Here is a 26,124-nt window from a genome sequence, read left to right on the forward strand (position 1 = left end):
GTACGAACTGATCTGCTTGCATTTATCGGACATTATGCTAGCCGCCATGGGCGTAGAGCGGCCCGTGTGGCGAGGGGGCTCCGTGTCCGAATGGAGCGATCTTCCAGGCCAGAACGCATTGGTTACTATCATTCACACTTGAGCTGTGCCGGCCCCCAGAGACAAAAAGGCAGAAAATAACAACAAATTCCATGAGCTCCGGAATGGCTGTAGTGAAGCAGCTCAAGTAGCCGCGGTGGCGGTGCACGAGGCTCCTCAGACGTTCAGTAACGTCGATATCGCTTGGCTTGATCGGTTCGGGTCTGTAATTCCATTTGCGTCCGGTTGCTCTGGGTCACACTAGATTACGAGGATTTCACCGGTCATCTCGCTAATTGTGCCGCGTTGATGATCCCCCGGAATCAGATTGTCATCTTATCGGTATCCATCAATGGAGTGAAAAGCACGCAGATAAGTGAGTGTATCCGGTTCGGGTCCTTTTGATAGTGCAACGAAAACGGTCAGTGACCTCGTCAGTGGAGTGTAGTATTATTACCAAAAGTGACGTTAATTATCCGGTCGTGGCTCTGATTAGCTGAGCTTGGATGCAGCGCTAGCGCCGGCTAATGACCTTGCGCCTGGCATAGGCTAGTTAGGTGGGTCTGGTCATCGCACTACTATCCCACAAATATTCGTACTGGCCCTACTCGGGGGCTCTCGAATTCCCCGGTGTATCGCTTCGTGTGCTAATCAACCAGTTTTATAGTGTTCTTAGTGCGTTCCCAGGTGAACAGGAAAGAAGGGGGAAGTGGAAGATTGTTTTGCTATTCAAATTCATAGAAATTGAGCTTGGAGTTGCGCCGTTTGTTTACGTTTAACAGTTTATGCATTCTTTATTCTGGGATTTATCTAAACAATGACGCGAACCGACCGGCTCCGCACGGACTGAGGAGGAAGTGATGAATATACGGTAGGTTTCTTGAATATCTTGAGAATCATGTGCTTGCTTCGAGATCAGAGGAACAGTCCTCTTATGCATGCATTTTGAAGTTGAACAAGAGTTTCCTCTGGCAGAACAAGATCATGGAAAATTCAGTGTGTAGTCTGGAGCGTATTGAGTTTCGTCCCGCATTTCTCTTGATGCTAATTAAAAACAATTTACGATAATTGAACGAGGAATATGTATGGCTTGCCATTGTTGCCTCCGCTATCGAGTATATAATATTTGATAGCCCGGAGATGCAGACACATGAGTGGATACTTTGCGAAAGACATGATATGATCTTGCGCCCAACTGCGAGTCTGATAGACCGGGAAGTATGTCTATAGGTCATCAAGGGTTAATGAGTGTGGAGTCTTTTTTATGGGACTATCAAAATAATAGCGTTCTAGTGAACGACCCTCGCTATTTGATGCTCAACATGATACGGTCTAGCTCCGTTAGGAGGGTGTTAATTAGATATTGCGCGAAGTCATTACCCCGACAATTGGAGATCATCTTTGTTGCGCTGTTTATAGTGCACTCGTGAAATTATTAAGAAACTGACCTTCTGAGTTAGCGCAATGAGCGATTTCGCTGGTAATATTATGTGCATATAAATTGAAAGTGGCCTTAAAGTTCTTATGAACCGTAACGAGCGCATTCGTAGCTAGCGGATATGTTCTATTTATATGCAATTTTATAGCACATTTAAGTTTTGAAGCCGTTTTTCTGAAAAGGAAATGAATATTTAGTACTTGGTTTCAAAGGAACATACATACGTAATCGACAGAATGAGCACGAACGAAAGGCGAGTATACATTGCCAGTTGCTTATCTGCAATTCTGATTTGATATCTATAACGCCGAATTGAAAATTCATGATACTATGATTCACTTCGAAATAAAGGTCCCCTGTCAAGTTAAGCATGAAAACTGTTCTATTGAGAAGGAAGAAGCTGGAACAAAAAATAATACAATAAACAAAGTTTCCCTCGTTAGTGTTATGGTTTTTTCGTGAAATATCGATATTTCCCAATTTCTTCCAACTTTCACCTTCAAAAGGACATAATTCCGATGCCTGAATATTCGAAGGGGAATAGATTTTACCTATCACAGAAAGAAACTCTGTGAATTCATCAAGGATGAGCATCCCTCAGAATATAGCTTTATATAGCATAATAGCTTTTATATGACTGACAAATGAGAAGACCTTAGACTAAATGGATGTAAAAGCGCTGAGTTGAGATAAATTGGCTAACGGATTCGATGACCCTTCACAACAAGAAATCAGAGTAGAAAAACTCTGGAGCGAATCAATTGACTAAATCCAGTTCTTGACGAGGAGGACATGGATGCCTTGAAAAAGATAGTTCCAAAGAAACAGAAAGACAAGAGGGTAATAACATTGTCAAAGAATACCTCAAAGCATCTTAGAAGAACTATTGTGTACCCACGATGGACCATAAAACCTGGAAAACGCCTGCTGAACCAACACCAACAGCTCTACTATCAAACCCTATCTGCATCTTCACGTGGCAACCGCTGGGAGCTCTTTCTTAACGAAAAGCTGTAGACGGAGAAGGATGAAGGCGAATCTCCCGCGCCTAAAAACGGGACAAATTGTACCAACTCTACAAGGAAAGCCGAAGTTACGAAGCCACAACAGGAGCCTCGGACTGGATGGATAATACAACAACGAACCCGGGAACGACAAAGGAATAACGATTTGCGCATTTTCCATGGGACGTCCACTCCCTGTACAGAGATGAAGCTGCTGAGCAGCTAGCTGATACCATGTCCCAATATAGGGCTGATGTAACAGCTTTACAGGAGATACCTTGCACAAGGACCGATTTCCTGGAGAAAAGTCGCTACACCATATATTATAGTGGCCATCCAGTAAACCATGTTCTCGGAGTAGGTTTCTTAGTCAGCCGAAAAATGAAACCTGCTGTTATCGGCTTTGAAAATACAAGCGACTGGCTATGCACTATGCGCTTGCGAGGCAAATTTAGAAATATAAGCCTCATTAACGTTCACGTCCCTACAGAGGAGACTGTAGAGTCGAAGAAGGATACCTTCTACGAGGCAGTAGAACGAACCCTCGAAGCCTGTCCGAAATATGATATCAAAATCATACTTGGGGATTTTAACAGCCACCTAAGGAAGGAGCCCGTATTCAGGCGTTACATTGGCTCCCATAGGTTACACCAAAATACAAATGATAATGGACTGCGGATCAATCAATTGGCAGTGTCACACGAAATGCTTGCTAGAAGTTCCTGGTTTGCGCGGAAAGCGGTCCACAAACCGGGACCACACGAATTGGTTAACCAACCAAATTCATCAACTTGTGCTCAAGGTGTGGGGCAGCGAATCAATGCCTGACGACTGCCAAAGAGGCATTATTTGTCTCATACATAAACAGGGAGGTATCACACAGTGCCGCAATTATAGGGGTATGACGTCGTTGAGAACCATCTATAAGATATTCTCCGCTGTGTTGCTAGGCCAGATAGCCCCATACGCCCTCCAGAACAAGGGGATGCCCTATAATGCGTCCTCTTTAACCTGGCCCTCGAGAAAGTGATCCGTCATGCTGAGGTAAATGCAAGAGGTACGATCCTCTTTAAGTCCACCCAACTACTGGACTATGCTGACGATATCGACATCATTGGAAGAACGAACCGAGACGTATAAACTGTCTTCATCCAGATCGAGCAGTCACGCGAGATCTTGGGCTGCACATTAATTAAAGCAAAACAAAATATATGGTGGCAACGTCAGCACCGAAGACCAACCAACCAACAACATCAAACCGCACTGATCAAACGGGAAGAATAAAGATAGGAGACTACAACTTTGAGACCGTTAATAATTTCTCCTATCTAGGAAAGCTTACAAAATCTGTTTCGCTCGAAACGTCTCACCATACGGTCACAGCTCTTACTGTATAAGACAATGATCTTGCCAGTCCTCATGTATTCCTCGGAAACTTGGGTTCTTAGCAAGAAAAATTGCGAGATCTTGGTCGCGTTCGAGAGAAGAATCCTCCGAAGAATTTTTGGCCCCCTACATGAGGATGGACGATTCTGTAATCTACAGAACGACGAAATCTATGAGCGATACCATGACCGTACGGTTGTGGATAAAAATCCGGCTCAATAGGTAACGGTGGGCGGGTCACCTAATCCGTATGGATGAGAATGATCCAGTCCAAAAAGTCTTGAAGGGCAATATCTATGGTAGAAAAAGAAGACGAGGCAGACCCTGCCTGAGATGTAGCGATAGGGATATCGAATTTGTGGACCTCGGCGCAAAACCGGGATGTTTGGAGTTCCTTATTAAGGCAGGCCTAGAATACAGGTTCTTGCGCCGTTGCTGATGAAGAAATTGACCATATGGCTTGGAATACAAGTCGAGTAGGAGCGCTTTCAACTGCTCTAGCGAAAGCTGAAGAGGAAAGGCTTATCAAGAAATGCGCGACAATTGTGAAGCACATGCGGTCTGTGATGTTCCTCAAGAAAAACGTCAAGAAAGTGGCGAAAAACGTGCAGAAGGAGCTGGAGGAGCTCCTGGATAGAATTTCATACTATAGGCGGAAATGGAGAGTATTAGAAGACGCACGCAAAGGAGAGAAAACCACGCCCCACGCAGAGAACACCGTGAGCGCAAAAGGGATCGCAGACATCCCGTTGCAGAGCGAACTGCAGGAAAAACGAAGGGGGAAAATACTCACTCAGATACACTCCAAGACACAAAAGAAGAAGGCAAAGAGGAACAAGAGGCAACAACAATCCGCTTTATCAGGGAAACCTCTCCCTAAATTTAAAGTGGATGCGAAGGATGGATCACCAAAAGAAAAGAAGGGCGACGAAAGAGGACTAGATGGTCAATTGTGCTTATTAAGCCGACGGACAGCAAGAACTTTGCGGAAGTTCTCAGCGAAATGTCCGGATTGGTATCACCTCTGCGAACTCCCGAAGCCAAAAACTCGCTGTGGTGGGAATTACGGAGCAATACGCGTGGAAACTTCTAAATGGTTGGAAAAGCAGAATTAATTTGGTAATATGTGAGATACACGGGGGAGCGCAGCCAACCCAAATGTTATAGATGTTATGGGCACACGTCTGCCGGAGACCTAACATAAGGGCGATATGCCCCAGGTGCGGTCAGGCAGGCCATAAAGCGAATACCTGCAACAAAAGGAGGATTGCGCCCTATGCAAGGATGTGGCTCGTCTGGCTGGGCTCAGGTGGAGTCCAATCTTCAGAGCAGAACCGGAGAGAGCTAGGACACGATCAACATGATTCGCATCCTACAAATCAATATGCACCTAGGTGCATATTGATTGCGTTCACGAGTTATTAGCGGAGTTCGCTGCGGAGACCAAAGCTGATCTAGAACTCATCAGTGAACAGTACCGAAACAAAGACTCAGCTCCATGGTAGCCCGACATATCAGGTACTGTTGCCATCTAAGTTCAGGACGGCACCCACCTTAGGGTTTTTCAAAGAGACGGCTTTGTGTGGACTCGCTGTTTAAGTGTAACTTTTTTCATTGTCTACCTAACACCGAGTGACACGACGCCGGACTTTCGATGCAGGCGTGATGCTGTGGAGGATGTTATCTTGGGCACAGAGGAGCGGATCTTGATCGGGATGACTTCAATACCAGGGCACTTGGGGAACGAATTCTCGAAATGGCGGCGAGAACAGGATTTGTAGTTTTCAACAGCAGTTGCACCCCAACGTTCCAGCGCTTAATGTGCGATCGAACCATTCCCTTTCGCGTCGGAGCCACTAGGGTCGCTGGTGGACGGGTAGTGAGTTTTGGAAGACTTCTCGGAAAAGCGGCCATCAATACATTGCCTCTGTAGTGAGTGAAGGAAGAAATGTCACAAACTCCACCGCTGAGCCTGCGCCGAAAGTCATCTTATTCGGCACTAAGTAAACGCTACAAAACATTATCCTTAAATTCCGAACCCAAACAAAGCCATTCCCTCGGATTTGGGCAAGAACGAAAAGTCGAACGCTGTCCCGAACTCAGATGACAGCGGTACCCGATAAGTCGAGATGCCATGAAGCTAGCTTCTTGTTCCGATATTGCTCGCTAATTAGCACTAAATCAGTTTATACCTCCGCAGCGAATAGCGCTAGCAACTCCGATGCGCGTTAATCTGTAGGGTGCGAATGACCGCAACGCTTTCAGCAGATGCGCCACGATCATTGTAGTAAATGCAATTCCCATTTTCTTTGCAGACCTTTTCTTGGGGATCTACCTGACTGCATCCGCGGAATGCTGTGCTTCTGTCGGCTCCCTTGCAAGTTACTGATCTGTGTGCACTTGGTAGGGGTTAACGGCATTCAACCTCAGGGACTTTCACCACAGTTTTTGGCCTCGAGCAGTCACAGAAGTGATAACTATCCGGGCATTGGTTACCTCTGGACATTCACGCTTTATGGCCTCCTCCATTTCGACTTTTTCTCTGAGGCAGTCAAGATCTCGGATTTTTAGAAAGCACATAGGCTCTAAACTAAAAACGGGGACCCTCTTCTCTAATTTCTGCTCCATCATCTTCGGGTTGCATCTTGTAGAAGAGATTTCACTGAGGACTTCCGCAAATGTCTTAACTTCCGTCGACTTAATGAGGGGAGCTGTCGGTCTAGTCCTTTGAAATAATTAAGCCTTGCCTATCAATCTTGCAAATATCGATATTTCTGGTCCTTCTTCGTTTCCCCGTCTTTTCTATTACTGGTTTCCTATTTGTAGGCTCCTTGTCTTTGAACAGGCGACCTTCTTTGCAGTCTTATTTGGGCCTTAGAAACTATTATACTTTGATAAAGTCTCCTTCAGGAGCGTCTTCATCTTTCCGATTTTTCGTTAGTCCGCATTGCAGTGGGCTATCTGCGATCTATTCGACGCTTACAGTGTTCTCACCGGGTAGTGCGGCTTCTGTTTTTCGCACGTCTTCCGCTGTTATCCATGTTCGCCTGTAGAAGAAGATGCGATGCAGTAGTTTCTCTAATAGCGTCAGCCCGTTTTTGACGCTTTGCTGATGTTCTTCTGGAGAAACGTTGCCGACTGCATATGCTCGTCTGATTTCACCTGCTCAGGTCTAGTGACTTTGACTGAACTTTTTTACAGAAATACTGCAGGGTATTTATTGGAATTAGCATCCTCGCACCGGGGGCCGCTTCATTTTTGTAAGACTTCCTCTTTATCTGCGCGTCTTGCAGCAATAATTTCGCCAAGGCATCGTGTCCAAGGGAGCGGACCTCAATAGTCAGGAATGGGTGTATCCTCAGGAACAAAGCCGCTTCCTAAGTTCCCTACGGCCTGACGTACGGAACTCACGGACGGATCAACGCCCGGTCGAGGCAACGCGGTCCACAAATAGCGGTTCAGTGCACACTACCCGACCAAAATTCCGAACAGGCACGTCACAGCTACAACCTTGACAGAGCTAAGCTCACATCATCCCATCGATCTCGGCAGAGAGTTGTCGACGATTCCGAGGACTCCCAGTATGTCCCAATGCGTATCGATCTTTCACGATTCCCTTTTCACAGAGGCTTACTCAAGGCTACTACCTAGGACGCAGGTATACTGCCAGCTAGGGGGTTAAAACTACTTACTCCCGCACCTTGGCGACGTCACTCCCTGTATCGTGAGCGACCCGCTAAAGATTGCTGACGACCCTTGAGGCGTTCATGTCTCGTTATAAGAGGGACATTTATCTTTTCTTTTTTACCCTGGTTGGGGTGTATTTAATTCTTATCTCAGACTTTCAGACTTGTCCCTTTGGGGTAACGACGTCTAGTCTATGAATGGGATGACCCACTAAGTAAGAACCAAGGCGTGTTCTAACTAGACCATATTACTCCTTACTTTGCAGGGACTCTATAGTACGGTATAGTTAATCGACACATATTTTGAAGCCTTGCACAGAGAAATATGGTGTCCTTTTCAGTCTTCTGGGCAAATAGGCCATCTACACTGTTTCAGTTTTCAATGAGACTGATAAGTTTCCAACAGCGGGATGCCCCGAAGACGAACACAAACATCTACGAAAATGGGGATTCAAAACCAGGGTAACGAGGTCGAGAGACTGGCGCTCTGCCATCTGGACCACCGCATCGGTCAGAGAAATATGCAGAGGGCTTAAGTTTTCAAATTAAATCAACACTTCCATTCTGTAAAACACTTTATCGTTTGTAGGTTTTGTAGAGGTGACCTACCAAGGCCCTCTCTATGATAACCGCCGATAATTACCATATATGTTATTACTCACACCCTCAGTGAATTTGATTTGAAACACGTTCTATTGAAATCACGCGCTGCATTTTCCCATGCGCAAAACCGGACAAATGCTTCCGCCAGCGTAAATATCAGTCGTGTTACTCGATCCGCTCTAATTATAAATTTGTCATAGGTTTTAATTGCACTTGGTTACCTCATATGCTAACAACGAATTATCTTTGCCAAGCATAAGCACTTTAAATGGTTATCGCGATTTCTGCATTGTCTTCGGTGCAATACTCAAGATGACCTAGTTGATAACTCTAGGCAATGTACGGTTTCAATTGAAACTCTCATCATTTCACGGAACCATACCCGTCCGCGTTAGTACAAAGAAGCCATCTTCCACGGTATGTAATAACAGCCACATAACGGCTAGAAATGGATCAAATGAAAAGTGACCATATGGCCGTAAACTGCACTATGGTGGACTCTAACAAGGTGTACGCCATAATCCATTACATACTCGTACATATCTTACCTGTCCGGGTACTGTTAACTGATATCACCTTTTCCCACGTGTGAAAATTGCTCTGAAAGCCTATTTCGATAATCTCTCCCATATCCGTGGGTTTTTTTAGCGAGTCACTTGCCAGGTTCAGATGAATGAATTTCGCATATAATTGCAATGTGAGGAGGCATCGATCGGATTGCATCTACGCAAAGTGCATATTTAATGTGCATTTCAAGGGCACTCGCCGCAGTTCGGGTCGCACCACACTTGCTACGCCTGCACAATGTGGCTAGTTGCACTTCATATAAAGTAGATTTGGGTCGGAAATCTTAAAAATTACACATTACGACGCCCATGCTCGAATGTCCGCTGCATAAAGACTGATAGCGTTGCAAGAAAGTCATAGATTCCACCGAACATATAATGGAGCTCCGTGGATCGACTTTTAAGGTAATGGCTAGAAGTGATGGGTTTTGTGCCAGCTGTTCGATAGAGTAGTACTCCTTGGGCTCTTTTTTAAAGACTCTATGATTAGCTTAGTAGAAAAGGAGCTTTTCAAACGCATGCTACGTATTTTAATGTCAGTCATTCCTCCTCCATTCCCGATCCAAAACTTGGGACTTAAACAATATTTACTGAGTACATACACTCAGTGTTGTAGCCCCGACAGCTGGCTGTGTGCATTACTATGCTCCCCTGATTTATGACTTCAGTCCACAACTATTTGTTTACCAGTGCCAGGAACTTTCTCTTTCCATTCTAGCTTGCCACCTCTATCTAGACAAAGCTACCTAACGCTCCGTCGTTATCTGCAACCTCATTTGTAAATACACTTTGACTGCTATTCCAAACATTCTCTCTGTCCCTGATAAGACTATCAGCGTCGACTTGATAGTGGATAAACGGCGTGCGACTTCGCCTACGCTACTCTCTTCCAGCTATTCCCACTATCAGCAAGTGTCTGAGTGTGGAAACAACAGAAATCATTAGCATATGAATTACACGAGGGTGATAATGGGTACATGCCTCTATCACTCAGTTTAGGGGCTTATTATTAGGCCGCTGCCATAGGTGAGACGCTGATTCAAGCCCCATACTAATGCAATTCCGACATAAATCTTCGGAAAGTCAGATTTTTCTCACTCGTAAAATGCTTCACTTGCTAGTGTCGGTTAGTATCTTCCAAATATTCCGATCGCCGAGATCTTTATATCGAAATGCAGGCTTTTCGCCGGTACGCGGAATTGATAATGAACCAAATTTAATTCGGTATTCATCACGTCCGCCACTCACAATTTCGCATAATTGATTTTGTCCATAAACAATTGACGAAATAAGTTTTAACATTTCAAAACATTTGTTATTCGTCGGGGACGCAAGCACGTGTAGATATTTTCATTACACTTATAGATTTCAAGAATTTATTACGAATAAGCGTTCTTTGAAATTGAGTGGAACATACAGATTCACCTGTTGGCTGGAGCCGACTGTGTTTCGGGAAGTTCAAAGGTATGAATACGGTAGACGGTGTTTTGTGGACTTCTTCTTTATATATAATTGTAAACACGACATGAGTGCGGATTATATCCAACGCCGAAACGTGTCGTGCTAGCGATTATATTATACATAAAGGAGCAATTACCACAAGTAGTCACTTCGGGAACATGATCATGTTTTTCGCATCCACTTTGTCAGCTCAAGTTCAGTGGAAGCTGTAATTGCAGCCTCCATAGTTTTGAAAAAGTGCGCTCCCAACATTTCCAGCACTCTTTCCACTTTTATTAATCATTGCCTCCTCAACGCCCACTTCTCCACCGATTGGAGAAGTGCTCGCATTGTACCCATCCCAAAAAAGAACCTTAATCCACTTAATCCTGATAGCTTCAGGCCTATCTCTATCCTATCTTCCTCTATCAACATTTTCGAGCGGGTCATTAAATCCCTCATAGCACGGTTGAGCACGCACTTCTTTTCCTCAAGACTGTTATGCTTCTAGGTATCAATCGGAGGACCTTGACCTAAGGAAAGCCTTCGACTCCGTATGGCAATACGAACTCCCGTATAAGCTTTCCGAAATCCTCAACTTCCATCCGCACCTCTGTAAGCTAATTCTTAGTTTTCTAGATGGGCGGAAATCCTTAATCAACATCCAACAGCACCTTTACTCGTCCTGCCCCGCAGGCATTCCTCAGCGTTCAGTCCTTTCTGCAACCCTTTTCTCCCTGTTCACCGCAGACATCCCCAAACTAACTCCTCCGTGTCCTATCCGAATCCTTCAATACGCGGATGATCAAATCCTTTATACCGCCACCATAGACATCTCCCACGGTGAAGCTCGTCTGAATTCTTATTTAAAAGAGCTTTACCATTATTTCACTCGTTGGAAACTCTCCTTAAATCCCGACAAATGCGAGACCATTGTCTTCTATGGAAACATGAGAATTACGCCGAAAATGTGGAGTGACGTTAGATCTTTGCCACTCACAGTCCACGACGATCTCATCCCTATGGTAAAAGAAGTCACTTACCTCGGAGTGACAGTGAATTCCCGCCTCTCGCACGTCCCTCATATAACGAAGGCACTGGGCCGTGCAACTGATGCCTTCAGGTCCTTGTATCCTATCCTTAGATGTAATATCCCTACTTCAAAAAGGATTAAACTGTTCTATTATAAACTGCTTATCCTTCCACTCCTAATTTTTGGCTTCATTTTCTGGTCTGATTGCTCCCCATTCCAAATGGAACGACTCCACCTTAAAGAGCGCAGGATCTTTCGCCACTACGCCAACATTTTTAAAAACGAAGGCCGCTCCAAGTGCATTTCTAACCTGGTCCTCTACGAGTCCTGGCAAACATCACGTATCGATGCATTCCTTGCGAATCATGCCCTCAACTTCCTGGTCAAGTGTCAATTTCATCCCAATCCTCTTGTTTCCAAAGCCATGCAGATCGAGATCGTTGAAGATAACCTGCTTGGAACTTACCTGTTTCCCCAGATCCTCTTACCCCTCCAATCAAAGAACCGTCTTTTTGATCCCCAAACTAGAGTAGTCAATTTCTCTGACTTCCAATGTTTTAAACCTACCCATCATTAGCGCCCCTCCTAGCTTTTATTTCCCATTCCTCTCCCGCATGTCACCCATCCTACCCCATTTTTTTTCCCTCCCCGTCCCACCCTGTTTTTAAATATGCTCAACGAATGGAGGTTTTTTTCGACTTTTCCTCCAAAATAGCTTGTAAATATTTTTTCACATATATTTCTTTAGTGATAAGTTAGGTTAGGCTTCACTATATACCTTAGATTAAGTTTAACTATCCTCTGGAACGCTTCCCACGATAGTCTGCTAAGACTAGACCTGCCAGAAGGATCGCGCCTGGTCAGTTACGCAGACGACGTTGCGGCACTTTATGCCGAACGCAATGCTGAGCAGGCACAAAGTAGTAGTAAGAAGATGGATGGCTGCTCATCTGCTTTCAGCGTTGCATTGGAAAAAATCAAGTAGTCATCTTGACGAGAAAGAGAATCCTGACCCTGCTGATCGGCGGAATCAAAACCAACTAAATACCTTGGTTTAATGCTCAACTTGGAGATGAGCTTCTTCGAGCAAATAAAACCAGCAACGGACCGGACTGCAACTGGGGTCTTGGAGGAGGCCCTATATCTACCACGGGACGTCTTTTTATGGGAGTAATGTAGTTAGTTCGTTCTGCTCTACGGCGCGGAGGTATGAGCTGATGCGCTTGACAAGGAGGTGCATCGCAAGCGCCTTGGGGCAAGTGCAGAGACAAAGAGGTATGCAAGTCTGCATATCGCACTGTCTCAGAACCGGTGGGTTGGTGATCGCGGGAGTGGTCCCCGTTGTCCTCTTTGTTAAGGAACGCAAAGGAACCTACAGCCGTAAAGGCGAAGATTTACGGGAATTGATTACCCGTGATGAACGTCAACACTCACTTACCGAGTGGCAAAATAAACTAAGAGGCAGATGGACTGCGCTGCTCACCGACAATTTAAATCCGTAGCTGAACCGAATGCATGGTTAGCTCGACTTTTTCCTTATCCAACTTCTACGTGTACATGGAAGTTTTTAGTCTTACCTGCACAAGATCGGAAAGCTACGAACTCCTAATTGTGTGTTCTCCAATGGAGTAATAGACGACGCCGAACAGACCTTGTTGCCTCATTATTTTCGGACTCTTCTTTTTGCGAGGAAGATTGAGCTCAACCGGCGGAGGAACCGAGTGGCAAGGGGTTCTCAGAATTTACAACTCTTTCCTCCACTTCCTCCCATTGGTGAAAGAATTCCCTGACCTGAAGGCTCTCTAAGCTGGGAGAGCTCGCCTGAAGTAATGTGTCAACCGGCCCCAGGGTAGTTTTCTGATGACATGAAGGTATTTAGTTGATAGACCGACGGGGGTCCAACACTTTGTGCGTAAACACATTCACCTAACGTACTCCCAAAAAATATATATATATGTAACACGTAGGGATATACGTGCAATAAACCCGTTTTTTAATTCGATCGGCATTTTATCTCTTATGGAGTAGTATTATGACCCGAAAGAGGCAAATTTTAACCTACTATAACTTTGTTAATAATAAGATAGGATTTCCTACCAATTTTCCAGAATCCTGCCTTTTATCAAAGCTTATATTGCTACAACAGTTAACGAATCTAGGATGAACTTTCGCGGTAAATTTTCAAAATATAATAATATGTTTTTATTGAAGAAGGTATCGAAACGGATAGTATTTCAGCGTCTAGGTACCATGTGCATGGACCGTAATTTTTAGAATTTTTATTGGGTAGTTTCCGAGAGTGGCTCCTTGAAATAATTGACCCTTTTTGGACCCCTGTATTCCTCCTTTTTGCAACCAAAGTTAAAACTAATATTTCCTTCAGAAAGTACTAACTGAGACCCTTCATTTGATACTCCGCATGACTATATTCGTTAAAAAAAAATGTGCACCTCCCCCTCTCCTTAACTTCAACGTGCAGAGTTGACACTTCCAACTTTTCTACCAAATTTCATGTCGATGGGTGCAACGGTTTATGAAAAAAGAAAGACTGAAATATTGATTACCGAACCGATAATAATAAAATTGCTTTTTCAACAAAATCTTAAAAAGTCACGATGCTAAATTGCACATACCGACTCCACTAAGTACTTGGAGTCAGAAAACCTGGACGGCAGAAAAGGTCCATTACGGATTGCAACCTCAACCTCATTTGCATTAGATCAGATTATTGAACGCTCTCTTTGGAGTTCTCCCCCCTTCCTGGTATTTTCCGGCAACTGTGACATTGAAGGTGCCTCCAATTAATACTTCAGCCTGCTGCAGATGCGAGCATTGCTTTCTCTGCAAGGATCGCGGGGTGTCTTTTGAAAGCATTGCATATATTGCTGATTCGAGGTGCTGCTTATTCTTTAGAGCGACTAGCATGATCCGCATCGTACAATTTAACATGCATCGGAATTCAATCCCTCACGAGTTGCTTGGGCGATCCGCTGTGGAAATAAAAGCTGGTCTAATGCTTATTATGGCATCTCCACTTGTCGATTACTGTTGGTATCTGGGTTCCGGATGGTATTCAACTCTTGTCGGTCGCTTTTGTCCAAGGCTGACGGAACGTTTTCTAGGATGAGTATGAGACATAATATGAGACGATTCGGACTTTCGATGCGGGATCGATGCCCTGGAGGACGCCGTTTTTGCGATGGAGGGGCGAACCCTGGTAGAAGATGACTTTAATGCCCTTAAATGGGCATGCCTTGGCGGCGAGAACCGGGCGCGTAGTTTCAAACACGAGATCCACACCAACATTCTGGCGCCTTTGGTACAACGTTTACACGTCTGGGAGGGAGTAATGCCGAAAAAGCAGAGTCCAGATCAGCCAAAAACAGACTCCGCAGCATAATAAATAGAAGCAGAGTTCGCAGCCGGCGGAACCTATTCAACCTGGTAAATGAGGCCCCCACCTGAAAAATCGAACTCTTGCGAAAACCTTACATACTTAGTACCGAATAGATAGACCACATTGTGCAGCCATTATTCCTCAAATATTCCGTACGGACTAGCGTCAAGGACTACCCCCTTTTCACTTTGAAAACAGCTCGAATAGGCGGTTTTCCTCATGAAAACTGAGAAGGCCCAGGTCCTGATGGTGTACCGATGAAAGTTTATAAACTAGTGGTCCGCCAACGGCCAGACTTGCCACTCGGGATCTTCAACGCTTGCCTAAAGGAGAGCATTTTTCATTGCCGCTAAACGGCGAGGCTCCTGCTTATCATCATCATGATCAACGACGCAACAACCAGTACATGGTCTAGGCCTGCCTTGATAAGGAACTCCAAACATCCCGGTTTTGCACCGAGGTCCTTCAATCGATATCCCTACCAGCTGTCTGGCATTCTAGTCTACGTCATTGCCCCATCTCAGGCATGGTCTGCCGCGTCTGTAATTTTTGACCGGAGATAGGAGAAATTATCAACGGTCTCAAACTTGTGGTCTCCTAGCTTTATTGTTTTCGTTTGACTAGTGGCATTTGATCTTGTTGCTTCTTCGGTTTTTGGTGCTGATGTTGCTACAATTTATTTCGTCTTGCCTTCATTAATGTACAACCTAACATATCGTACTTGTTCTGAATAAAAGGTAGACGGTACATCTCGAGTTGTTCTTCCCATAATGTCAATATCGTCAGCATAGAACAGTAGTTGGGTAGGCTTTTACAGGACGTTACCTCTTGCATCAACATCAGCATCGTGGATCACTTTTTCTAGGGCCAGTTTAAGGAGGATGCATGATAGGACATCCCATGGTTTAAGACCATTGTTGTTGTTCAATGGTCTCAAGAGTTATCCGGCTGCTTTTATCTGACCTGGCATATTGATCAAAGTCAACCTAGTCAGCCTTATCAATCAATGGGGCAAATACTGCCTCGTTGCTCGTTGTCAGGCATGGATTCGTTGTGTCGAACCTTGAATATAAGTTGACGTACCGTTTGGTATGGTTGGTCGCCTGCATGTTTAACTAGATCGGCTGTAATTCCATCGACATCTGGCGACTTATAATTCGTAAGCCGATGAATGGCACGGACTGTTTCATCTATGGTTGGTATATTTGTCCTCCGTCGTCTTCAGTTGGCAAGACCACCAATTAGTCGTTATTCTGGTTATCAAGCTGTTCTCCAAAGCACTCAATCCATCGCTCTAATATGCCCATAGGGTCGGAAATTGGATTTTCTTCTTTGTCTCGGCAGGCTGAATATTGAAGTGTATATGAGTCCATACTGCTGATTTATTGGTAAAACTTCCGTCTCTGGTGTATTCGCTGGATTTTTCGAGTTCACAGACTTGTTGGTTTTCCCAGGCTTCCCTTTTCCGTTTGTGAAATCGCTTCTCCACTCGAAGAAGTTCGTGATAAATCTCTGCGCGTATCTGACTTCTTTGAAAGTGCAACAGTTCCCGGTATACAGCATTCTTCCATTTCACTGCTACCATTCATCGTCAAACCAATCGTTGGTTGAAAGTGATGCCATCTTGGAAGTCTTATGTTTCTTTATGGATCGCTTTCCAGATACTTCCAACAATCACTTCGGGCGACACTGCTCATTAGATAATCCGGCCCTATCAAATGCGCCTTGTCTGAGTTTGCTCGGAGTAGTAGGAGTATCAGGACGTGTTTGTGTGCGAAGTCTATTGCCGATTGTCTTTTTCGACGTCAGAGGAATCGTCCAGTTTGAGTTTGTATCGCAACGAGAAACTGTCAACGTAGCCTTTTACCTGTAGGTGCTCAAGGGATTGAAACGATGAATCACATGCGTCAGGCCTGACATCAAAGACGTTTTCAGGCTCCACCGCGACAATGTCCCCAGCCATACGGCCTTCGTCGTTGCCAACTTCCTGACCCCGAACAAGACCTTCGTGGTGCCCCAGCATCCTTACAGTCCTGAATTAGCAGCATGTCATTTTTTCCTCCGACTGAAAAAAAACTGAAGGGAAAGTGTTGGGAGTCGGTAGAGAACATTCCAGCTTAAGTTACAAGGTTCCTGAGAGGCATTTCAGTCGAGGAGTTTTAGGGTGTTTTCCAGGCGTACCAATCGGACGAATAAATCTATTTTCCCGGTAAATTCGCATTACTTTTATAATGCACCCTGCGATTTTTAAATCATACTTGGGGCTGAGTTCGAGGGGTCTTCTTCTGCCTCGTAGTTAGTGTCCTTCTCCGAATATGCAGTCTCCTATTTGGAGGCGTAAAAGTTAATGAGGCTTATATTTCAGAAACACAGAGTGCATAACCGATAACCGCTGGTTTCATTTCCTGGCTGATTAGGAAATCTACTCCGAGTACATGGTTGACCATGTGGTGTAGTCGCTCTTCTCCAGGAAAACGGTCTCTGTCCAGCGTATTTTTTTAACGCTGTTACAGCAGCCTTATATCGGGACAGGGTATCGGCTAACTTGTCAGTTCTGTCTCTGTACAGGGAGTGCACGTTCGATAAGAAAATCATTCGTCCCTTTTCATTGCCGGGTCTATCGTTGTATAATAGTATCCATCCAGTCCGAAGCTCCTCTTTTAGCTTTGTAAAAAAATATTTTCCTGAAGGACCAGTTGATACAATTTATCGCGTTTTTAGGCATCATCATCAAAGGCGCAACAACCAGTGTCCGGTCTAGGCCTACCTTAATAAGGAACTCCAGACATCCCGGTTTTGCGCCGGGGACCACCAATTCGATATCCCTAAAAGCTCTCTGGCGTCCTGACCTACGCCATCGCTCCATCTTAGGCAGGGTCTGCTTCGTCTTCTTTTTCTACCATAGATATTGCCCTTATAGACTTTCTGGGCTGGATCATCCTGATCCATACGGATTAAGTGACCCGCCCACCGTAACCCCACCACGACCTGACGGTCATGGTATCGTCCATAGATTTCGTCGTTACATAGGCTACGGAATCGTCTATCCTCATAAGAGCCTTAATATCCATCCCTGTCTGCAGCTTTTCCTTAAAAAAGAACGCCCAGCGATCGCCACGTGGAAGTGGGGGCAGGATTTGGTAGTAGAGTAGTTCAGCTGGTGTTCTATGCTACATGGTTAGTACCAACCCAAGGTTCCGCCCTGCAACCTACACCATCCCTTGGTTGTCATGTCTCCCATAATTATAGAGAGACTACTTCCCCCTAGTTTTCAGACTGACTTTTAGCAGCGTCATATTATGGCTCATTTACATATAAACAAAATAACAATAAACTTTCGTAAAATCCAATTAAAACCCAAAAGTAGTTAATATTTTCCCTTATTTTCAGCTATCATTTCAAACTGGACCCTTGTCGAATATCCCACCTAATAGACTTGAATTCCAACCCCATCCAGAAACTTTCCAGCAACAATGACTGCCGACGATGTTGTGCTCAGGTAAGTGCTCCCAATTAAATGAAACCCTAATTTAATTTCAATTATACAACTTGCTCTAATGAATACCAAAATAGATACAAACATTTATTGTTTCGACTCTACTACCGTAATAACACCTACAACACGAACATGGAGCTGCAATGCCAAACAAAAACACAAATGACGATGAGGATTTCAAATGCAACCCAACAAATGGGAAGCAAACTTATCCTTAAATAAGTTTTTTCTGTCGGTAAGCCCTATAAGCCAATGTCTGTGCATGCTCTTCATGCTTTCCAATTCCGTCCCGGGAGCCATCTGCAGATGCTTCTCGTCTTCGACGTTTACCACTCAAAGTTCCTAAATGCAATAAGGAAGGATTCGCAACAAGTGCAGCTGTTATTCCTAGAATTGCACCACCAATCAGCGGCACTATAATGCTCTTGGCGAAACCGCTTTTTTCTGGAAAGTAGAAATCGCTGGGACCAGCATGTGGGAAGAGGTTCTCTACACCGGGGAATCCTTTCTTACTCCAGAATGATCCGGGATTGCCTCCGTAACCTGAAGGATAATATGAGCTACCTGGGCCGCTATAAGAACTCGGGAAATCAATTGATTGCGGATGTCCGTATGGGGTGCGAGTGGGAGAAAGCGGATCACCATAGCCGCTGCCGCCGTATGGTGGTGGTCGGGTATATCCTGAAATTAAATGAAGATACACATATGAAACCTTGACTTGAACCTTTCCGCCGAAAAGTCGATACGACTATTGCACGATATCATAATGCATCTATAAATTGTGCAATGTAATACCAATTCTATCTTGGAATCCTCCATATCGATTTCCAACACCGTATGGGGCTGGAGTCGTCCGTGGGGGTGAGAAGCGGCTGTCATAACCCGACCCACTGCTTCCTCCATACGGTGGACGCTGTAATCCTACAACGTAGCCATCCCGGTCTCGGATTCGATCCCTTTCGCTGCCGTACGATGAGCTTGACACTGATCCCGGTGGGCCTCTGGAATTTTTATGGGGCTATCATTATTATCTTACGGAATCATATTTTAATGGGGTGTCCTCGTGGTCATAGCTACAGTCACGGGTACCAGTCCCTTGGGATGTGGGGTTTATGTACGAATAAATTGATTACACGAAATTCTTGAGTACGTACATGTTGGGGACAATTGCAAAATGGGTTCAAGGATAAGGATGCTATAAGCGAGATAATGTCCACTTTTAAGGCTCTAGTGAATTATTTTTTATTTGACTCGTAGAAAGGATGGAACACGGTCCACCAACTAACGGACAACAGCTAATATATTAACAATAATAAACGTGGAGCCATAATACCATAAGAAACATCCGAAATGGTCGTAAAAGAGCTGCAGTAGGAGCAGGGATTCTAAAGTCAATAGGATCAGAGGGAGAAGATGCCAACCTCCCAGGCTGAAAGGGTATTGGATTTTTTGTAGCTCATACAAATAATACTTTCATGTTGTGGCCGTACAACATGCAAAATGCATGGAATGTGGCTTATGGCTTAATAGTCTTCCATTTGCTCGGGACTAATATTCTAGTGGTTCTGGTTCTATCCCTGACTAGGCACTGCGATGCATATAATCCTTTGGGGAGCGCGAGCTTTATCTTGTCCAATTTTTTTCCATGATATGAAATTTGAGAATGTATTTTAGAATTTGTTGTTGTTTCTGGATGGAAGGCGGCAGGATTATAGTTGTTGAAAATATCGTTGCCGGGAGCGAAATAGAAATTAAATTGGTAATTTGAATCGATGGGTTCTATGCGATGGACGTGCTGTTGCGTCTGCGGGAAGAGTTTAATGGTTCAAGGGATTATGTTAGAGATTTTCAATGTCGAGCTCCACTTTTTGTTAAATGAGATTTGCAGGAATTCGTTGTTAGCATCGGAATGGGTTATTGTAAAATGAACCCTGCCGATAGCCCTTTAATAGGATGAGCATAACATTCCAGAGAAAAAATGTGCATACTTGATGTGGGCACCGAACAAAGTGGATGGTAGGAACGAGCTCACTATTGATATCACTTTCAGTCTCCGTATCTAATAGTCCTTTAGAATTGAATAAACACAATCCATGGTAAAACTAACCTATAGTACTCTGGAGGCGGGTCTAGAAATTTGGCCAGGGTGGCGTCGCTCTTAAGATCACGTTTATCCAATATTCCGTTATCCCGATCATTAGCCGAGTCCACTTTATTCTGGACATCCAACGCCCAAGCACTTAGAATCACATATCCACTGGCCAAAAACACGATAATCAAAATCTTTAGCGACATTTTGTTACCACTATCACTTAAAATCCGCAAATCGATACTGATCTCCTCACTATCTATCCTTGGCTTTTATATGAAGTTTAATCGGGAGAACTCGATCTTCAGGGGGTAGACCAATAATTTGTGAACTATTGTTTGTATGCATTCCAGTGTAAAGCTTTGGCTTTAATCAATTGTACGAGGTAAAAAGTGGCGGAGTTGTACCATTGTTATTCGACTTAGGAGGGCTCGTGCCGAAGAAGGCAGCATTAGATGTGCCGGGCGGCCAATTAGAGGGCCTAACTGAGCATGAGCCTTATGCGTACCACAATCCATTCTCTGGCATATTGTTTTCACTTTTTTACTCTAACATTTACTCCCTAACAAGCAGATGAGGTCTCGACTCTTCTAAACTCTACAATCCACCTGAATTCCTCGAATATTCTTCAGCTTCAAATCCAACTCCTAGACTTCTCTCGTGGGTTCAGTGTTATTCACCTACTTCTTCGTCAGTCTTCCTCATACGAAAGACTCATATAATTGGGCCCTAAGTGCTACACATGTCTTTTCCAACAAGTGAGCGATTACCTCATGTTCATCCACTTAGTGATGGAGTAATCGAAAAAAATGTCATTATTTTTTTAGTTGAGGTGAAGAAGTGTGAAAAATTATGCAATAATTATGGAAATTGGAGGAAACTGAAAAAGAATTTGCTGAGCCCTGGAGGTAAGGCGTATTGTTTTCATTGACCTTGACTGAGATAATGAAGGAAAATTGCTCAGAATTTTCAATTGTTTCGAAGGGAAAAGAGGAAAGTATTCACTGGCTAAGATTGCCTCCTCAAAGTCAATGTCAGCGCTAATTGGATTTGAACTCAATGATATGGGGTCATGACGAAGATGCTATTGATCTCATTGTGATGTACATAATAACGATCGCATTCTTGTCTCGGTTCTATGATGGTATTTGCTAACACTTAGAAATTATTCTTTGCAATCATTGGTTCAGTCAACATTTTCATTAAATTGTTGGCGGGCGTAGGCGTCCATTTTCATCAATTTGGGATAGAAGCATTTAGATTGGCAATCCACCAGCGATAACATATTTATATTATTCATTCCACTTTTTTGGGGTTGAAAATTGTTTCCACCGGGGCGACTTTAACTATATACTAGGTCCCAATCATGTAAAGATATTCTTATAACTTCATCTCTCTCTGGTAGAAGGCAGCTTGCCTTAGTTAGTAGGTTTAGTTCAGTGGGGGGAGTCGCAGCTTCAAGCACTCAGACCTTTGCTACGCCCATTGTACTATCCCCGGAGATCACTTATTCATCAGCCTTTCGCTGGTGCCGTTCGCAAGCTTTTGCGAATCTGAGAATATTCTGCAGAAACCGAGGATGCGCAGACTCCTCGTTGAAAAAACCTTACCAAGGTATCTTCGTCTGAGGTCTGAGGAGACCGGACAGCTGCATATTAATCAGGGCCGTCTCTACTTCCTCCAATTCCAATTTTTTCCACGTGGTAGTTTAAGGGACAGTGTCACGGTAAAAGTCCTACTTGGGTTTTCATGTCCCACTTCTTAAGAGACAACAAAAATGCCACTCTAGCGGGCCCGAGTTCCTTCACAAAGATTTTCGCCTGCCGGCAGAGGTTCAAATTGCTTCACTCGGTTGCGTGAATCCTTGCCATTTCCACCTCGTCAGTAGACTTGACCATTGTAGATTCAAAACCGTTCTCATTATCACCGATGTTTGAGGCCCTGGCACCCACATCAACAATGTTTCCTTCAGTCGGCCAAGTTTCAGCAGCACATGTTTATAACTCCACACCAACTGGCTTGATATCTCATTGCTGTTTAATGCTGATAATGCTGCCCGACTGGCGGAACAGATTCGAATGATGCGACTCCTCTATTTTTGCCGCAAACATTCTTCTGCTGCCAATAAAATGGCATTTAGCCCCACCTGGAATATGGTCGTCACTTCTCCGATAGCTCGAGCCAGTTCCATAATTGGATTTCCCGAGAACACCCTCCACCCGATCTGTTCTCTATAATTAACCCGTCGGTGAACATTATTAAGCCCCTAATCCCAAAAGGCTTGAGCCATCTATCGACCATTCTTCCCTTTTGGTGATTACTATGGAGTATGTCTTTTCCAAGACGAATCTGGAAACCATATGATCGGCGGGCATCAGAGCCACCTGATGTTTGCCAAGACTGCATGACCGTATGATTGGCCACTTTTTCACGTGCCGATAGTATCCAGCCTATATGCGTCGTTAGCCGCTTTCAATTTTACCTCCAAATGAATTGGGAAAAAATTTAGAATAGCTTCGAGTACCATAGCCGGCGTACTAACCATTGCTCCAGTAATACTAGGCAACCGAGCCTCTGAATCTGGGTAAGCAGCTTCCTGCTGATAACAACGTTTAGTCTTGGACACCACATGATGCACCCATACATTAAAATGAGCTTTATTATGGACCTATACATCCAATGAATCCGTTTAGGTGAAAGTCCCCAGATTTTACCTATTGACGTCTGGCAGCACCAGAGTAATCTGCATGATTTTTGGTATTGTTCCTGGATATGGTGCTTCCACGTTAACTTGCAGTCGAGATGTACTCCTAAATATTTGACTGTTTTTGTTAGCTGGAGTTCTGCCCCTGCTAAGGTGGATAGCATGTAGCTGCCCCACCTGACGTTCCTAATGAACATAGCGTTCACGGTAAATCCATTATGGAGGCACCAACTACGGATTACATGCAGTGTTGCATTCAGGCGGTCATATACTGTGCCCGCAAACTTTCCAATAATTACTACATCTAGATCATCCGCAAATGCTTGTGCGATGACCTTTGTGCCCTCTAGGAGCTATAGCAAGGTGTCCATTGCCAGGAGCCATAACGGAGGAGAGAGAACCTCTCCCTGTGAGCAACCCCTAAGACATCCTGCCTCAATAGACTTGTCTCCGAGTAATATGTGGATGTTTCTCCACTCTAGCATGTGAAGGATCCAACTGATTAACATTCCGATTCCATGCCGAATGAGTCATAATTGAAAGCACCTTCGATGTCCATAAATGCATTCTTGTATTCTTTAGCGGGCATTGCCCTCTCAATTTTTGTTGTTAGTTCATGGAGTGCTGTCTCCGTGGATTTGCATTTCTGATAGGCATGTTTCCTACAGTGAAGTGGCTACCTAGAGATATATCTATCCCTTATGAGCCGATCTACTAGCAGACCACGCACTCCGTGGTCAGTGAAGTGTCGCGGGAAGCCACGGGCAAAATTGCTGAGCTTCAGTAAGCAGTACCCTTCCCTCACCGCTACCGTCTCTAAGCTGGCGGCAACAGTCGGAACTTAGTGTTTGCATGGTAGGTCCCAAACGCGTTCGCGGTCCTCCAGGCGAAATAGGCGATCAGGTAGTCGCGTGTCGGGGACCTCGACGAGTTCTGCAATTTTCTAGTATCACCGCATCATCAGTATCACGTTTCCCTGCATGTTGCTGTAACGGATATCAGCAGTCCCATACTAGACGCAGACTATCTAGGCCGCTAGGGATTGCTAGTGGATCTGCAGAATGAGTGAAGTTTTGAGGTCTATAAGAGCCTCGTAACTTCGCTCAGGTCTTCAGGAAAATTTTCCACCCGCTCTACTGTCAGTCTTTCAAAGAGTAGTCGCTCGCAGTCAACTAGCATGATGTACAGCACCACATCTACACTGCTGGCTCCCATATCTTCTCGAAGGCGCGTCTATTACCACCCCAGAAACTCGCTGTTGCTAAGAAAAATTCGGCACATTTTTAAAAGCAGGGAATTTGCAGACCATCAAATAGCTGTTGGTCTTCTCCACTACACATGCTCCTAAACCCGAATGGAGACCATGTAACGATTACAGACGTCTGAATGCTCAGACCTTCCCAGACCGCTATCCTAAACCGCTCACGACCTTGCACGCAACTTCGCTAACTGCCGCGTTTTCACGACCGTGGACTTAGCCAAGGCAAACCATCGAATCCCTGTAGCTCGAGAGCATATTCCAAAAACGGCAGTATGGACTCCTTTCAGACTCCTGGACTTCACACGGATGGCTTTTAGTCTGCGCAATGCGGAACAAACTTTTCAGAGGTGTATCCACTCTGTCCTGCGAAATCTTAACTTTTTTTTTCCTGTACATGGATGATGTACATTTGGAACATCTCAAATACTGTTCCTCATCATCATCAACGGTGCAACAACCGGTATCCGGTCTAGGCCTGCCTTAATAAGGAACTCCAGACATCCCGGTTTTGAGCGGAGGTCCACCAATTCGATATCGCTAGAAGCTGTCTGGCGTCCTGACCTACGACATCGCTCCATCTCAGGCAGGGTCTGCCTTGTCTTCTTTTTCTGCCATAGATATTGCCCCTATAGGCTTTTCGGGCTGGATCATCCTTATCTATACGGATTAAGTGACCCGTCCCCAGTAACCTATTGACTCTCTCAGTTGTTGGGTGGACTTAAAGAGGATCGTACCCCTCGCATTTACCTCAGAATCACGGATCACTTTCTCCAGGTCCAGGTTGAAGAGGACGCATGATAGGGCGTTCCCTTGTCATACACCGTTGTTGATATCAAATGGTTTACAGGGCGATCCTGCTGCTTTTATCTGGCCTCGCACATTGGTCAGGGTAAGAACATTCTCATCGCCATGTACAGTTTTACTCTGGCTATACTATCATAGGTGGCTTTAAAGTCGATGAAAAGATGGTGCAACTGATGTCCATATTCCAACAGTTTTTCCATCGCTTGTCGCAGATCTGTCTGTCTGATTTGCCTGGAGTGAAACCTCTTTCGTATGGGCTAATGATGTTCTGGGCCTATGGAGCTATCCGGCCTAGCAAGATATCGGAAAATATTTTATAGATGGTACTCAGCAAGATAATACCTCTATAATTGCTGCACTCTGTGATAGCTCCCTTTTTATGTATGAGACAGATAATGCCTCTTTGGTAGTCATCAGGCATTGATTCGCTGTCCCACACCTTGAGCACAAGTTGATGAACTACTTGATGTAATTGGTCGCCTCCATATTTAAACAATTCGGCTGTAATTCCATCGGCTCCTGGCGACTTATGATTTTTAAGCCGATGAATTGTACGGACTGTTGCTAATACACTTGGTGGTGGAAGTATATGTCCGTCGTCTTCAGTCGGCGGGACCTCTAACTTGCCGATGCTCTAGTTGTTGAGTAGTTTATCAAAGTACTCAACCTATTGATTAACATGACCATTCTGTCGAAAATCAGATTTCCCTCTTTGTCTCGGCAGGATGAGCATCGAGGTGTATAAGGTTTCATTCTGCTGATTTGTTGATAAAACTTCCGCGCCTGGTACGGTTGCTCCTTGTACTTTTCGAGTTCACAGACCTGTTGGTACTCCCAGGCTTCCTATTTCCGTCTGTGAAGTCGCATCTCCGTTCGATGGAGTTCTTGGTTAGTCTCTGCGCGTGCCCGCGTTCTTTGAGAATGCAACATTTCCCGATATGCAGCGTTCTTCCGTTCCGTTGTTAGCTTACATTCATCGTCGAACCAGCCGTTCCGACTTTTCTTGAGCCTGGGGCCAAGTATGTTTGTGGCCGTATCAATGATAACGCTCTTCAGGGCATCTGTTAGCTGCGGTTATTGAGGAATCCATTTCCCCCTGATAGGTGTTGCGGAGGGCTGTGTTGTGAATGGCTTCAGTA

General features: G+C 44.6%; 2 protein-coding genes across 2 annotated transcripts in view; one reads left to right on the plus strand and one right to left on the minus strand.

Moving 5' to 3' along the window:
- The first annotated feature begins 152 nt into the window (after nucleotides 1–152).
- The window catches only part of LOC119656197 (protein sprint), a 586,096-nt gene continuing 560,124 nt past the window's right edge, over nucleotides 153–26,124 (plus strand). Inside the window, exons 1-2 of the mRNA XM_038062582.1 lie at nucleotides 153–949; nucleotides 18,022–18,130. Coding sequence (XP_037918510.1) covers nucleotides 18,105–18,130 — 26 coding nt within the window. The 5' untranslated portion in view covers nucleotides 153–949; nucleotides 18,022–18,104. The remainder of the gene's footprint in view (nucleotides 950–18,021; nucleotides 18,131–26,124) is intronic.
- On the minus strand, nucleotides 18,885–20,444 carry LOC119656200. The gene is made up of 2 exons (XM_038062588.1): nucleotides 20,235–20,444; nucleotides 18,885–19,128 (listed from the first exon to the last, which is right to left on the minus strand). The coding sequence occupies exons 1-2, from the start codon at nucleotides 20,420–20,422 to the stop codon at nucleotides 18,900–18,902; spliced, it is 417 nt and encodes a 138-aa protein (XP_037918516.1). The 5' UTR covers nucleotides 20,423–20,444; the 3' UTR covers nucleotides 18,885–18,899.

Source organism: Hermetia illucens, chromosome 4 (genome assembly GCF_905115235.1).
Source record: "Hermetia illucens chromosome 4, iHerIll2.2.curated.20191125, whole genome shotgun sequence".
NCBI classification, from domain to species: domain Eukaryota; kingdom Metazoa; phylum Arthropoda; class Insecta; order Diptera; family Stratiomyidae; genus Hermetia; species Hermetia illucens.